The sequence below is a fragment of the Enhydra lutris genome, unplaced genomic scaffold (genome assembly GCF_002288905.1).
Source record: "Enhydra lutris kenyoni isolate GAN:26980312 unplaced genomic scaffold, ASM228890v2 scaffoldscaffold3, whole genome shotgun sequence".
Taxonomy (NCBI): domain Eukaryota; kingdom Metazoa; phylum Chordata; class Mammalia; order Carnivora; family Mustelidae; genus Enhydra; species Enhydra lutris.
Genome location: NW_019154087.1, coordinates 12,331,773 through 12,348,822, shown reverse-complemented (window position 1 = coordinate 12,348,822; position 17,050 = coordinate 12,331,773). Strand labels below are relative to the sequence as shown.

At 35.0% G+C, this 17,050-nt stretch overlaps 1 protein-coding gene across 1 annotated transcript in view; it reads left to right on the top strand.

Annotated features, from left to right (window-relative positions):
- The window catches only part of LOC111156110 (myozenin 2), a 37,003-nt gene extending 20,304 nt beyond the window's left edge, over nucleotides 1-16,699 (top strand). Inside the window, exons 4-6 of the mRNA XM_022516733.1 lie at nucleotides 2,708-2,837; nucleotides 8,195-8,378; nucleotides 16,238-16,699. Of these exons, the coding sequence (XP_022372441.1) occupies nucleotides 2,708-2,837; nucleotides 8,195-8,378; nucleotides 16,238-16,472 (549 nt within the window). The 3' untranslated portion in view covers nucleotides 16,473-16,699. The remainder of the gene's footprint in view (nucleotides 1-2,707; nucleotides 2,838-8,194; nucleotides 8,379-16,237) is intronic.
- Nucleotides 16,700-17,050: the final 351 nt, after the last annotated feature.

Here is a 17,050-nt window from a genome sequence, read left to right as displayed (position 1 = left end):
TGAGATCAAGAGTTGGACACTTAACTGACTGAGCCACACAGGTACCCCAACTCATGAAATTCTTGCACCAATAGACAAAAAAATAAAATGGATGAAGAAAATGAGCATTTAAGGGAAAATAAAATAGAAGAACGATTCATGATAATTAAAATTATCTTCTACAAATCACTATAAAATGATATTGAGGAAAACAATCTACATTTTATAGTAAAGATTACATACGTATTTGGTAATCATGGACTTTTTGAAATCTGTTGAGATCTTATATAATACTGGGGAAAGAGGAAGTATACTATAAAAAGTAATTCCGAAATAAGACTAAACTAAATATACTGAGATTCTCAAAATATATTTATTTGGTGCAAAAAATAACTTCTGTGTATTTAATACAAATTATAGAATAGGTTTTTTTAAAAAAAATCCTTTTATTTCTATTGATATTTCAACAGAAATCATGTAATAGACTTTATCTATAACTTCTATGTTTATAACCTATAAAATGCTGCATTAGTTTTATTTTGTTTAGGGTCAACTTAATTGAAATAAAAAGAAACACATTTTCATTTACCTCTTCAACTTTTCATGAAGGGAATCACATATGATGGAACTCTATAATTTAAGGCTTGTCATAACTAAAATAAGTTGCTACCCAACTATTATTAGGCTTTGTTTGTATACTTAACAATGACAATAGAAATACTGGGTGTCTTCTGATAATTAATGACTAGCTAGAAACAGTTGATTGTCCTGTTCACTAATCCCCAGGAAAAAGTCTCTAATGAAAGTCAGTATTACAATTCTTAAAATACCATAGATAGAATGATTTGTAAGTTTAGTTGAAATGCATTTCACGGAACTTAGAAAAAGAATCCTAAATGCATGATAGTCCTATATTTATCTCAACTGGCTTTTTGTTTATAATTAACATTTTAAGAAGTGGTATAAGTTCAGAGTGAGAAAACATACTAATCTGGTCAAATAAGTCTAACACTTAAGATAATAACTACATTCAAAATAATAAATACTAATATTTCTGAGTACAGCATTACACCAGTCTTTAGAAATTATTCTTTATTGTCTATGGAATAAAATATCAACTCTTCTGCCTAGTAATCAAACCCTGTGCTCACCTAACAAACATTACCTCTCATGTCTTTGCACCTTTCCACAAGCCAACTCACCATTGCTTACATGTGCCCTATTCATTTCCACAGTAGCTTTACCCATGGTGCTGCAGAGAATAAGGTGAATTTTGTAAAAATCACCTGGCAAGAGGCTGTTGGTTGGGTTAAGCCTGAAAATGAGGGTGAAGTTTATTTTGGTATGAAATACAAAATTATTTTTCAACTATCATTATAAATGAATGCAGAAGTGATAAAGCATTTCCAATTATTTTTTGCTTATGTCACACAGAGAAAAGTCAAAGTTGGTTTTTATTTGCTGTTCTCTTCACTAAGTTTTTCTTTTTAGGGTTAAAAAAATTGACTTTATATATTTCTTAGATAGATTGGCTTTTTTATTTTTTTAAGATTTTATTTATTTGACAGAGAGAGACACAGTGAGAGAGGGAACACAAGCAGGGGGCTGGGAGAGGGAGAAGCAGGCTTCCCGCAGAGCAGGGAGCCTGATGCGGGGCTCAATCCCAAGACCTTAGGATCATGACCTGAGCTAAAGGCAGACCCTTAATGATGAGCCACCCAGGCGCCCCAGTTGGCTTTTTTTCTAAAACACATATTTTGGGATGTCTGGGTGGCTCATTTGGTTAAGCCTTTGGCTCAGGTCCTGATCCCAGGGTCCTGGGATGGAGCCCCACTGTAGGGCTCTCTACTCAGCAGGGAGCCTACTTCCCCCCTCTCCCTCTGCCTGCTGCTTCCCCTGCTTGTGCTCTTTTTCTTTCTCTCTCTTTCTCTGTGTCAAGTAAATAAAATCTTTTAAAAAATAAAATAAAACATAAATATTTCTCAGATATAATTAAAACAATTCTTTATTATAGAGATAAGGCCTAGTCATGCTTCTAAGAACATTACCTATTAAAATGTCTTTTTTCTCTGTTAAAATGAAGATTGACTGTTTTTAGAAGTGCTATATTAATGTCATAGAATAAATCCTAAATTATAATCATAAAACAAATTCACCTAAAACTTAAAAGACAAACATCTCTTTTAAGCATTTTGTTTCCTAGAAATCCCAAATTCTTCCTTTTACAGATCTATGCAGCTTCAAGTATATTTTTTTATACAGCTGGTGTTCAAATTTCAGATTAAATTTTAAATTAAAATTAAATATAAACACTATAAATAGAGATAGTAATGTAACAATGACTAAGCCAAATGTTTGGCCAGTATGCTCTATAATACTAGATTATTAAAGACTTAAAAATTAAATAGATTCACCTTTATGGGGACTTTGTGAATAGTACATTAATTAATTGATACAAAGCCCTAGATACTGCCTGGCACATAGTAAGGTTCAATTAATTATTATTAACTGGAATGTTATCATAAAACATATCTTAAGTTAGTATCAGTAAAAGTTCTCATTCAATATCTCCAATTACATATAAGCTATTGAGACCCCAAGAAACAAGGCAGTGGCGCCGTACTTAAATTTTAAATATACCAGTGGAGTTTTGCACATATGGTGTCTCCATGTTAGTGTGTCTAGTATTTTTGAGTTTTCAGCAGAGTTTATTTTTGATCACATACAGCACAACATTGCCATGCAGAATGGGAAACTGGATGGAAGCAACTTGGAAGGTGGCTCACAACAAGCCCCATTTACCCCTCCCAACACTCCGGATCCACGAAGTCCCCCAAATCCAGAAAACATTGCACCAGGTAACTATTCCCTTAGAAACAATAAATAAACAATAAGTAAAATAAACAGGATGAAATTGCTCTGCACTTAAATCTATGACTCAGGTCATCTGGATGCTTTAGTAAATGGTATCTAAATGACATGGCTTTACTCATTACATGTCTATTTTGTGGTTAAGTTCAAGATAAATATAAAGATTCAGATCTAAGGAGTCATGTTAAACATCTACTATGTTCTTTCAGATGGTTCTTTATATTTGTTACATTAAAAATTGAGTCACTTATAATTACATTGATATTCTATTTGTATAGGACTATAATTTATGAAGTGCTAATCTTGTCTTCTTTAATTTCAAAATAACTCTGATATATTTATTACAGTCCTCATTTTACAAATTAAGAAACTGAGGTCACAAATGGTTATAAACTCATTGATTGATCAAGAATTAAATCCAGTTACCAAATTTACAGATGCCTTGTGAAATTGACCTTGTGGAGATTACTGTCATTATTCTCTGCTTCCTTAAAGGACGTTAAATGCAATTCTTCAAGATTGCCTATTTGTTTATTATCTTAAAAGAGAAATAAATCCTTATCTAATGAGTATATGTTACTCAGAAATATTGTTAGATTTTGAAATATTAAATGTCACAAGAATTACCTACTAAGACAACACCGTTTCAAAATAAATGACAGCAAGTACCTTCAAGTATTCCCTCAAGAGTACTGTACAAAGTAGATTTTTTAAAGACCTGAAATTAGCAATATCTATGTCATATTTTTGTAAAATAAGCAATAAATTTAGCAAAAGCAATTCGAGTTCTTCTCAAATAGCCAGTTTTTGAAAATATGTAAGTAAAGCAACTGTACCATATTGAATCTTACTTAAAAATAAATTAACTCAGTCATTGGTGTGTTTAGATTTATTAGGACATTCTTACTGAACACCATGAGAAAAAGTACTGATAGACAAAATAGCCCTGAAGGAGACCAAGAACACACTTAGAATGCATAGAACTCTTAAGTGAAGCATCATAATAAAGTTGTCAAATGGCTTTAAAGTAGCCTTTTTTTTTTTTTTGGTGGCAGAAAAGCAGGTAACAGATTCTACATATACAGTGTTAAGCACACAGGAGAAAAACAAGCCTAAGGATCAGATAGACCTGGGTTTAACCTTCTGGCTCCAACCATCCCTGCCCATTTTACTACTGTGTTGGAAAAGAAAGTAACTCTCTTTGAGTCTCCATTGTCTTCATCAGTAAAATAAGCAAAACAAATCTCACTGTACAGGGTTCTGAGAATTAAGTGTGATAAGTATAATCCCAATCATATAATAAAGTACAGTAGTCCTCCTTATCCACAGGGCATACACCCAAGACCCCAGTGGCTTCCTGAAACTGTGGGTAGTATCGAATCCTATATATACAAGGTTTTTTCCATACATACATACTTAAAATAAGGTTGCATTTATAAATTAGGGACAGTAAGAGGTTAACAACAATAACAAAATAGAACAATTATAACAATACACTGTAGTAAAACTTATGTGAATGTGGTCTCTCTCTCTCTTTCAAAATCTCTTATTGTACTATACTCACCTTTCTTGTGATGATGTGAGATGACAAAATGCTGGTGTGGTGAGATGAAGTGAGGCGAATGATGTAGGCACTGCGACATAGCGTTAGGCTATTATTGACTCTGACCGTGAGTCAGAAGAAAGAGCAGCTGCTTTGGGACAGGACCAGACGGAACCAGGATAACTGCCTTTAACTGAAACTGCAGAAAGTAAAACCACGGATAAGAGGGATACTACTGTATTTAGCTAAAGTTAATTCTTTCCCTATCAACTTTATATCCTTAAAACAGAAAAGAACACACATACACATCCTTTTAGCTCCCACCACTATTTGACAACCTTCTGATTTCTAATGTTTAGAGTGTTTTTTGTTTGTTTTCTTAAATAGTAAAGAGAAGATATACAGAAATGTTTGTGTTGGTTCAGTCTGGTACTCTCAACACTGTGTTAGAACTTTTGTTATATGGTCATCATTGTAAACCATATCATGGCAAAAGGAATAAAAAAATTCATCTCTACCCTCAAGGAATTCACCCTTGAGACAGTACAAAAGTTCATGTTACATTTGTTGTCTCACTTTCTCTCTGCATATATAATTTAATATCTTTTGCATTTTATTTACTGTCAGGAATATATATATACACACAAATGTGTAAATATTTATACATATATAAATAGAACATTTAAAAGTATAAACTCATACAGTTCTTTAAATCTAAATATCCAATTATTAAATATTAGGAAATGTCTATGTAACATAGACTAAGAAAAGGGGGAGTGTGGAGTATCAGGTAGTTTATCCTGAAACAGAGCAATGGACTCTTCCTTCTTGGTTGATAAGTTTAAAAGTATAGCAAACTGAAGAAGCAAACTTAAGCTTATCCTAATTTAGCAAGAATTATCCTTGGTTATCATACTATGTATCCAAAAGCTTTTTGAAAATTTCTTCAAACATGAATCAATAAGAGTATTATGATGCCATAATATTGCAGGAATTAAGTTCTTTGAATTTAAATCAGTTATGTTAAGGACAGTATTTATATTATCATGTAGCATTGTTGTAATGTAATATATCTGAGAACTTAAACATATTACATTCTTTCCTGTACATAATTCAGCATATCAAAAAAGAGCTATTAGTTAATTCTATCTATAAAAAGAAATTAGAAAACCAGGAATATTTTAAAAATGTGAAAAGATTAGACCCCTTATCATCTTTCAGTGTAGTAGGTTATTATGAAACTCTTATGAAAGTGATTATAAACATGAAAATATTCTAAGCAAACTTGGTTAGGAATAAAAAATACTAGATAGAAGGTTTATTAGAATTACAGTTATGTGATCATTATGTTTATGGGTGAAAAAAAACTGAGAAAAAATACACAAAGGTAAAATAATTGTATTAGGGTAGTGGGATTTCAAGGCATTTTTTTAAAATATAAAATTCTAAAATGTCCAGTTTCTAGATGGTTGATATCTGATCACTTTTAGGAAAGGAATGGGAAATAAAATGTGCTAGTTATGATAATGGAATTCTGTATACCATACAAATGGAAAGCACAAGAAAAGTAACTCTGCTTTTCTGGGGGAGATAGGAAAGGTTAAATAGAAGAGGTAACCTCAAGCTAAGGCTTAAGGTAAGAATTTGCAGGTAGCAAGAATTAGAAAGAGCATTCCAGGCACAGGGAACTAATGGAGCAAGTAGAGAACCATAAGGGGACACAATATGTGTTAAGCAGATCCAAGTTCTGGAGCATAAAAGTGTGAGAGGAGAATGGCAGGAGCTGAGGCTGTGCTGAGTAATCTAGGTTTTTGTCATGGGTAGCCATCATAGCACCTTGGGAAAGGGAGGTCAGTGACATGATCCAGTTTTCCAGTTGGAAAGGTCACTCAGGCAGCACTGTGGAGAGTCAGGGGAGGAGTTGGGAGACTAAAGGATGAGTATGAAGACTATCGTGAAAGCCCAGGCAAGGGGTGGTCAAGGCCTGAACCAAGGCAGTAGTAAAGGAAATGAAGAAAGAAGAAGGAATTTTCCAGAGCAAGTTTTCCCAGTGTTCTGTTTGCAAATCCCTTGCTTAAGATCTATAAGCCATACTTGAGACTTACTAAAGCCAAATCTCTGGAAGGAAGAACCCATTTAGCCCAAAGTGACTCAGAAATGAAGTTGAGAATTCTTAGGAAGTACAGCTGTACTTGGTGATCTGATGTGGGAAAGAGAGGAAGTTTAGGATAATGCTTCTATCTTGGGCATCTGAGGGTAGTGTTGGTATTCACCAAGGATAACTAATATAAAGGAAGAACTAAGTAGAAAATGGCTACATATAGGTCAAGACAGATTATTAAGGATGTCAGGGGATATTCATTTGGACAAATATAATGGGAGGCTGAACAGAAGAGCCTGGAGATTTAAAAAAAAAGAATCATCAATATGTAGGTCACAATTGTAACCAGGAATATAAATGGAATTTTCTGGGGAGAATGTATAGTATAAGAAAAGAGCTTTGAGTAGCTAAGTGGCAAGCATCAAAAGAGACTACCGTGAGATACTGGAGGTAACCAAAAGAAAAATTAAATTACTGCAAACAAGTAACTGCCTAGAGGCGGCATTATCAGCAAGATATTTTGGAGGAGATCAACTCTTCAGTGTAAAGAAAGGATAGACATGATTGTACAGGAGAAAGCAGAAAACATTTTAGAGAAGAGAAAGAGCCTCAGAAAAACCTAAAAGTAAGAGTGAACAAATGGTAAAGGGTTTTGACATCGTGGAAAAAAGAATTAGGCAAAGGACACAATAAGGTTGTACGGTGGTGTAGTTGGAGAGTACCCAGCTGCCTTTGAGTACTTGAAGAATGTCACTTTGATGCAGGTGAAAGCGGTTTAAAGTTGATGCCAGAAATTTGTGTGATTTTTAAATGGCACTTACAAAAAATTTCCAGCTCCCAGAAGAAGTTGAGGAGGTGAGACCAAGCAGAAAAGTTAGGTAAGAAATCTTTAGGAACAAAGTAAGCATGGGATGGGCACACCGGAGAATAAGATTGGGGCCTGATTAAGGCAATGGAAACAAGTTATTTCACCATTTTGAAGTTTAAATGGTTTGCAGATCACTTAGCAATTTAAGATAGACAAGACCTAAAAATTACCTCTACCAGATCAGCCCCCAGAGGAGGGAGATTTTGTCTTCCCTGATCCTTCCCCAGCAGCTAGACCACAGTAGACACTCAATATATATTTTTAAGTTAATTCATACACTCTGATATCTAAAGCCTACTATAAATTAATGTAAGGGCGGGGTGCCTGGGTGGCTCAGTGGGTTAAAGCCTCTGCCTTCAGCTCAGGTCATGATCCCAGGGTCCTGGGATGGAGCCCTGCATCGGGCTCTCTGCTCGGCAGGGAGCCTGCTTCCTTCTCTCTCTCTGCCTGCCTCTCTGCCTACTTGTGATCTCTGTCTGTCAAATAAATAAATAAAATCTTTAAAAAAAATTAATGTAAGGGAAACAATTTTTACAATTAAATGAATAGTTGCACTGAACAAATACATACTAGGATAATCAAGGAAGAAATACTTGTATGATTTGGTATAATTAAACATAAGGAAAAGTGGTTTCTTTTGAAATTCCATAAGTTTAAAGGGGTTAAAAATGTCTTACAGTTTCAGACTACTCTTTTCTAAGAGAGCATAAAAAGGATGCATTCTTCATAAGTTCACCCCCACTTGAAAAATTAAACATGGTAAAATGTTAGGTGGAGTTCAGTAACTCCTAGGCGCTCTGTATTTATTTATTCTTGCTATATTTTTCCAAAGGATATTCTGGACCACTGAAGGAAATTCCTCCTGAAAAGTTCAACACCACAGCTGTCCCTAAGTACTATCAGTCGCCCTGGGAACAGGCCATTAGTGGTGATCCGGAGCTTTTAGAGGCTTTATACCCTAAATTTTTCAAGCCTGAAGGAAAGGTAGAACTGCCTGATTACAGAAGCTTTAACAGGTAATCCAATTATCCTGGGTGATACTGTTGGCATCTAATACCGAGGGTTTTATATCATAGTATGGAGAACTGAATTCTCTGGAAGAAAAAGAAATTTTAATAATAGATTCAAAATAGTCATACAGGATAACTCCTAAGCCTAGGTTAGGACCTATTTTTACAATATTACATATTTACAATATGGCAAGACTTGGGTTTTTTTTTAGTACAAAAATGAAGGAAATGTTTCAGAAACCATCACTGTTAAAATATCAAGATTATTTCCCACATTATTAAATGTTTTTTAAAACATTTTTATTAAAAAGTTTTATTAAGAAGTTTTTTAAAAGGGGCGCCTGGGTGGCTCAGTGGGTTAAGCCGCTGCCTTCGGCTCAGGTCATGATCTCGGAGTCCTGGGATCGAGTCCCGCATCGGGCTCTCTGCTCAGCGGGGAGCCTGCTTCCTCCTGTCTCTCTGCCTGCCTCTCTGCCTGTTTGTGATCTCTGTCTGTCAAATAAATAAATTAAATCTAAAAAAAAAAAAAAAAAAAGAAGTTTTTAAAAAAATTAGTAATAATTTCTCAAAGGTTGATATTAGCTTTTATGTGTTGATTTAAATGAGAGTGCTATTCAAGAATTTCAGAAATAATTTACATATATGACTATGATAGTTGCTGTATAACTCTAGGCTCCAACTTATATTTTTTAAACCAGATTAAAGTTAATTTAAGGAATTATGGTCTAAGACTTCAGTATATGTATCACCAAAATTTATGCTACTAAAAATATTGCCAAATATCTGCATGATAGTATTCACAATAGATATCTAGTTCTCCCTATTATCCAATTTTAATAATTCATAATAATTAATAATAATGGGTATTTTAGATATATATTTTAATGGTCTCCTAGTCCATTCTTTGATCATTTGGTTTTCATTTTTACAGTAAAGTATTTTTAGTGTGGGGGGGTGCCTTGGTGACTCAGACTGTTGAATGTCCAACCCTTGACTTCAGCTCAGGGCATGATCTCAGGGTGGTGAGATCATGCCCCACGTCAGGCTGGTGCTGAGCATGGAGCCTGCATAAGATTCTCCCTCTCTCTCTCTCTTTCCCTCTGCACCTTCCTGTCCCTCTCTACCACCCTTGCTCACATACATACTCCCTCTCAAATAAATAAATTAATAAATAAATAAATAAATAGAAGTATCTCCAGTATGCTGTTTTGCACCCACAGAAAAGTATTCTTAATTTATAGGCTGCTTAATGACTATTCACTTGAACATTAATAAATTAAGGAGTAAGTCTTTGATTCACAAAAGAATACCACAAAGTCTGCATTTAAATAGTGATCTTCTTTAGTACTTTTAAAACTATTACACTATTAGAATGTTAGTTTTCACATCCTACTATTGTAGTGGTATTAATATTATGCTTCTTATTAGTAATAGAGCTACTAGGATTGCTCCTAATACTATTACTAATTGGTAACGCTAATAGCATTAGTACTACATCTACTGCGTAAATGAGGTATACCACAGAATTTAAGGAAGGATTGAGGAGTGTCTGGGAAAGGACACTGGATGGCCACTGTAATCAACGATAGAACTTTCTCCCACAATGAGAGTGTAGAAAATTACAAAAAGTAAGACATTAAGGGAAAATGGAAAATAATGGAATACTTGAGGCTTGTTTCTGAGATTAGTGCTTTAGAGATGTTGTGTGACTTCTTGTGCACCTTGTGGCTTTCCTATCCCATGCCTGCTGAGCAACTTGCTTCCAGTTTTACAAACACACTGGGATATTTGGGTTGGCTATAAAGAGATGCCTATTGTTTGTATAAACACCAAATGAGTGCTAGTTCAGTGAGAGAGAGAAAAAGAGAAGTTAACCTGTTAATAATTCTCCTTTCCTTGAAAAAATTTTCTTTTTATATACACATCAATATATAAATAAAAACTCCAGAACTTAATGTTAATATTACAGCGTATTCTTAGATTCTTTTTTATGAACATAGTTCGGTATAAGTCAATGTACCTTTCATTATTATTTTAATGTGTACAAATGTCTTTTCATACAGATATGCCAATATTTTAGTCATTGTCACTGGTTTTATAAGACAATAAATAAGGACTGATCAAATTTTAAAGAAAATTTGAGTATGGTTGACACATGATATTACATGAGTTCTGGGTGTACAACACAGTGCTTAGGCTATGCTCACCACAAGTGTAGCTACCATCTATCACCATACAGTGCTATTATAACACTATTGACTATATTCCTTATGCTGTACTTTTAGTCACATGACATTAGTTCTATAACTGGAAGACTGTATCTCCTGCACTCCTTCATCCATTTTGCTCATGCTCCCAACACCCCTCCCCACCTGGCAACCACCAGTTTGTTCTCTGTATTTGTAAGGCTGATTCTGCTTTTTTGTTGTTGTTCATTTGTTTTGTTTTGTTTTTAGATTCCACATATAAGTGGAAGCATATGGTATTTTTCTCTGATTGAGTTCACTTAGCATAAGTGAAATTCTAAGTGAAATTCACTTTAGGTCCACCCATGTTGTTGCAAATGACAAGATCTCATCCTTTTTTTACGGCTAAGTAGTAGTCTGTTGTGTATATTCCAGTGGAATATATACCACATCTTCTTTACCCAATCATCTACTGAGGGACACTTGGGCTGCTTCCATATCTTGGCTATTGTAAATAATGCTGCAATATTCTTAGATTCTTTTTTATTGTTAAATAACAGATGAAACAAAATATGATACATAGATAATCCCAAACAGGTAGCTTTAAGAGTCTTTTTGCCTTAAAGTAGATGTATCTGGCTACACAAAATTTGAGGCCTTGTCTGTTGCATACATTGCTCTAAAAGCCTACTTAACAAACATTTAAACAGTATAACCATATCTTTGCCTTGAATGCTTGCTAAATAAATGAGCCTATAAAAAATTACATGGGTAGGAAATGGAAATCTGTTTCTAGCTACAGAAGACTGGTTTATATTAGAACAACTTCAAAAAAATAACTAGAAAATCTAGTTATTATAAAATGTTTGAAGACTTATCAAGGAATTAAGGACTTAAGGGCCAAACTAGACATGAGGTAAATTTAGAGAAGTAAATTCACATTTGGTACCACTTTTCCCTGTTAAGGATTTTGCTGATTTATTGGCCACAGCTAGTAAGTAGAGAAAGTAAGCAAACTTTTCAATAATCTTGAATCTGGGAAGGCCAAAAATAGGAATATAGGGTCTGCTAAGAGGAGAGGCCCAAACATTCTAAGCTTTTAGTTGGGATTCTTACAGGCTATCCCATTGGAATAAAGGTGAACAAATAATAGATCAGCTTTCATGAAAATAAATACTGGTCCTAATCAACACAATCCTAGGTTGGATAAAAAAATCACCTCCTTTACGTCAAACTGCCTGCTGTGGCCAAAAGTAAATCAGCATCTTGCATCCAATGGATAACCATATATTCCTGAACTCCCATGAGTGGGTGCGAGGCCTGTGCAATTGCATGGGGTGCCCATGCTTTGAAGGGTCATGATTGGTTTTTCAATGCTTTGTTGTCTTTAATGTGAAATTCTTAACAATTTTTTAGCAAGAGCCCCAGGTTTTCATTTGGGGCCTACAAATTACACAGCTGGTCTTAATCCAAGGCTCCAAGCTTAGGAAATGGTTATTGACCAATCAGGTGGACTAAGGTGCTTTTTACCCTAAGCTTCTCCGCATGCAGGACACTCTTGCAACTACCTTATTAAATGATATGTTTTTTTATCTTCATGTTTCACTCTTTACTTGTCCATAAGATCTATTGCAATCTTTCCGTCTTTGAATTCTGAGCACATAGTAAGGTGTTTAGACATAATAAGCCATCAGTAATTTGTTGCATGAATAAATGACTGAAGCAACAAATAAACAAACTATTGATTACAATGGCCATCTTCTAAAATGATAAAACACTGTCTTGGACATCTTGCACATCCAAGGATAAGTATTACTTATGTACTGAATCAACTCTGAGTCATAAAGACTCTTCAATTCACTAAATCAAATGACAAAATGTGAGACATTGAATCAGCTAGTTGCATCATGAATGGGACAGCAACCTGGCTTGACATCACTTAGACACAGCCCAAGCAGGGTGACATACCTAAACACACTGCTCTACTTAGCAAATGATCTCAGAAGGCCCCATATACCCCAAGAATTATCTCATGAGGGTGTGGTATAGAGTAGTGACTAGAAAAATAGGACTCATGGGAGACTGGGTTTAAATCCTCACTCTACAACTTAATAGGTGGGGGACTTTGGGCAAGTCATTCAACTTAGCTGTGTTTCTGTCATCTATTAAATAGGGATATAAGTAGAACCAATTTATAAGGTTGTGAGTATTTAATGAAAAAAACAAACAAACAAACAGGCAAAGCCTTTGTCTTCAAAGTTTGACCCACAGGCCAGTAACACTGACATTACCTGGGAATTGGTTAGAAATGTGGAGTCTCAGGACACACACTAGACTGATTGAATTAGTGTCTGCTCTTTAACGAGACCCCAATGTGACTCCTTTATCAACAGAGTTTGAGAACCATGTAAAAAAGGGTCTGATATATTAGTACCTAGTCACTAAATAATAGCTGTAATCATTATTATGCCTTCTGGAGCTTAATAATGATAAAGAACCTGAAATGATAATCTAAATTCTTTGAGTTCTTTTCTAAACTGATCTCTTTTACCTCCAGAGTATCGTTTTAGGCCCTGAATGTGAAAATCTATATGGATACCGTTGCTAAGTACTACCTTGGACTGAGGTTACTGCACCAATCAGTGACCTGTTATTATCCATATCTACCATAGCAATTTGGGGGAAATATCATCAGGTCAGTCAACCTGAAAACAGATGCAACAGAAAATAAAACATACTGCTCATCAGAGAGGAGCAAATTAGTGGAAGATAAGAAAATGTTGGGAAACAAGACAGAGATTCTATACCATGGACCATCTGTTCAGCCATTGTTGAGATCCTCTATCCACTCAATGGATGTTCCCTTCACTGAGGATTTTAGTGTCCAGCTCACTGTCTTCCTCCCCAGGACTATTCTGCTCATACTTCTTGGTAGCTTCACAATCCATATATGATTTATTGAACTCTCCACCCTTTCAAGTCTTTGACTGTCTCATTTTAAGGATGGCTTTCTGAATCCCACCTCAGCTACCCCTGGCTTTTCTTAAAGTTTGTCATTACCAATACCTGTGTTGCCTTCAGAAGCATTTCAAGCACCCTCTTCTCTATCACATTATATCTTTACCTTTCATTTATTCTTTTATTCAGTAAAACTTCAGCTCCACATGTTAAAGCCATCCCACATTTCAAAGTCCATCAATCACTGTCTCCTTACTAAATCACACTCCATGGTCTCTCACTATTGTCACACAGAAATTGAGATATTCAAGAAAGATCACAGAGTGACTGAGCTACAAAGAAAATCAGATCTCTTCCAGGCTTTAAAATAATCTCCACAACATTAGACAATCTGATAGTCTTCCCGGTTCCATTGTTCAAATTTTTATGAGAATCTTCTAGATATAATGCACTATACAAGTATATTGTAATGAGTTACAAAGATATATCAGAGAGAATTCCTGTCCTCTTGGAGTATGGTTTAGCACAAAAATTAGGCAGATATATCAATGGATGTAATGGAAAACAGGAAATGGGGTTACAGGGGAGGTAAAAACAGAATCCATGGAAACTTAGAGGAGAAAGAGCTACTTCTGGCTGTGGGAGATCAAGGAAAGCTTCAAGAAGAAAGCTACATATGTTACTTAAGTAACAAACTTAGAACTTAAAGAACTTAAAGTTTACTTGGAAGTGCAAATTAGAAAAAGTTATAACCTAAAGGAGATATAGAAATGTGGTAATAAGTGTCAGAGTACTCTAACAGAGAAAAAAGAGTATGACTAAAAGTAGGAGAGCATAAGGGAGAAGAGTAAGCAGTGCATTAAATTTGGCTGGAACAAAAGGGACATAAAAAGAGAACAAGACAAACGGACATGATTGACCTTTCCACTGGGATGTCAAAATCGTTTCCCACCCATACACCAAACCTGTTCTTTCTATATCTTCCACCAGCCAGTTGCTAAAACTCTGTATATACAACGAATCCTTGATTTCTACATTTTTTCAACAATTTTTATCCATTTTATCAGAAAATCCTGTTGACTCTACTCCCCAAACCCATCCTGAAACCATCCACCTCCTTCCATCTTCATGGAAAATACCTGAAATTCAAGCCACCATCATTTCTCACTGGAATTGCCACAATATCTTCTCTCCTTCCACTCTTGTCCTCTTACGATCTATTCACAGAGCAACAGCAGTTAGAGTAACATTTACAAAAGTTTAATTAAATTACACTACTCCCCTACTTAACATTTTACAGTGTTGCCCTTCACACCTAGAATGAAATTCATATTCCTTACTTGGACAAAGTCCCATACAATCCACCTCTCTGTCCTCTCTTCTACCTCTTCTACCTCTGTCCTCTCTTTACCTACTTGTCTACCAACATAGGCCTTTTTTCTTTTCCTGACCATATCAACAATATCTCTGCCTTAGATTCTTTGCATTACTTACTCCCTATGCCTGAGATGCTAACATGGCTAATTTCTTACCATCAGATGACAGTTTAAATGTCACCTCTTCAGAGAAGTCTTCCCCAACTAGCTAGCTAGTTATTCATCTATGCCCTAGTAAATTACACTATTTTAATTTCCTGCATACCTCTCATTACTATCAGATGTTTTGTCTCTCTCTCTCTCTCTCTCTCTCCCCATATATATATATATATATATATATATATATATATATATATATAAATTGTCTGCTTCATTAGAGTATAAGAGCTTGGGGTGCCTGGTGGCTCGGTCAGCTAGGTGTCTGATTCTTTATTTTCAGCTCAGGTCATCTCAGGGTGGTGAGATGGAATCCCATGTCAGTGTGGAGTCTGCTTAAGATTCTCTCCCTCTCCTTCTGCTCCTCCCCCATCCCACACATGCATGTTTTCTCACTCTTTAAAAAAAAAAAGAATAAGAGAGCTTGAACTTTGAGCTCACTGTTCACGGTTACATCCCTATCACTTAGAAATGCCTGCTGCTGAATGAATAAATAAATTAATGGCTAAATCAAAGAAAGCTAGAATGTTATGTGGGGCCTTGAATGCCAAAATAAATTGGACTTTATTCAAAAGAAAAATAGGATTTTTTCTTTTGAGAAAGACACACTTCTTGCCTTCAGAGAGCTTATAATTCACAAATTATACCAACCCATATTATAAAAAAACAAACTCAGACCAAATCGTATTATGGGGGGAAAAAAAAAAAAGCTAACAAGCCAAAGTACCATATCATAAGCACCAAATGACTGACACAAAACAATGCATGCTATAGGAATTTGGCTAACGAACAGTGTGCCAGCTGGGATAATTGAGAGAAAGTTGGAACTTAAAGGCCATAAGATATACACATGTGGAGAGAAGGCAGGGAGGAAATGTTGAAGCAGGGAAACATTGTTAGCAAAGACACAAAGGCAAGAAATGTTTTCAATGAGCTCAGAGTATAGAATAGATTAGTTTAGTCCCAAACTGAGGGTACATACAAAGGGACTTTATATTGATGTATTAACAAATATGTTTTATCATAAAAACATTGTTCTAAAATAAAAATGCTTGCCTCAGAGATAAGAAACTGACAATTGTATTAAGAATATAAAAATATTCCCATAGAACTACGAATTAAATTGTTTTCTCTGGCAAGTGAATTTGAAAATTAATTAACATATTCTTTTTCTTTTCACTTCTCACAGAGTTGCCACCCCATTTGGAGGTTTTGAAAAAGCATCAAAAATGGTTAAATTCAAGGTTCCAGATTTTGAGCTACTACTTCTAACAGATCCCAGGTTTATGGCTTTTGCCAATCCTCTTTCTGGTAGACGGTCCTTTAATAGGACTCCAAAGGGATGGATATCAGAGAATATTCCTATAGTGATAACAACTGAGCCTACAGAGGATACCACTGTACCAGAAACAGAAGACCTATGAAAAAAAGTTGTATGTGCCACAAAACCTTCTAAATATAAATGTTGCTGTTTCATTATTCTACCTATTGGCAAGATCACTTACACTCTTCATTAGTAACAATAATTTAATAGCAATTTAGCAATTTTCCTTTGATTGCATTTAAATTAAATCTCAGATCAAACACTAATAAACAATTTGAAATCTTGTTTTAAAAACTTTCAACTCACATGTCTTTATTCATAATTTTGTTTTCACCCAGTCTAAACAATCCGGACTTGTCACTGAGAAAGTCCAGAAGAGTAACTGACAACAAAAGGTTGCATCTTCTTTTCCTTTAATATGAGCTATTTTGATCAAGTGGGATCTAGAATTAAAGAGCAGTGCAAGATATTTAGACACATTTGGAGTTTTCTTTAAGGGATGAAAGCTACGGAAGCCGATGTACAAACATTATGGATGGAGAAAAGGGTTGGAAAGCATTCTTTTCTGGTGACCAGGATAAAATAGCATGTCTGGATAAAGCCTTTTCATTAGTCATTATTAGAATTTCTAAACTGCTTTGTATTTTTTGACCAGCTTTGAATCATGAGGTAACTATT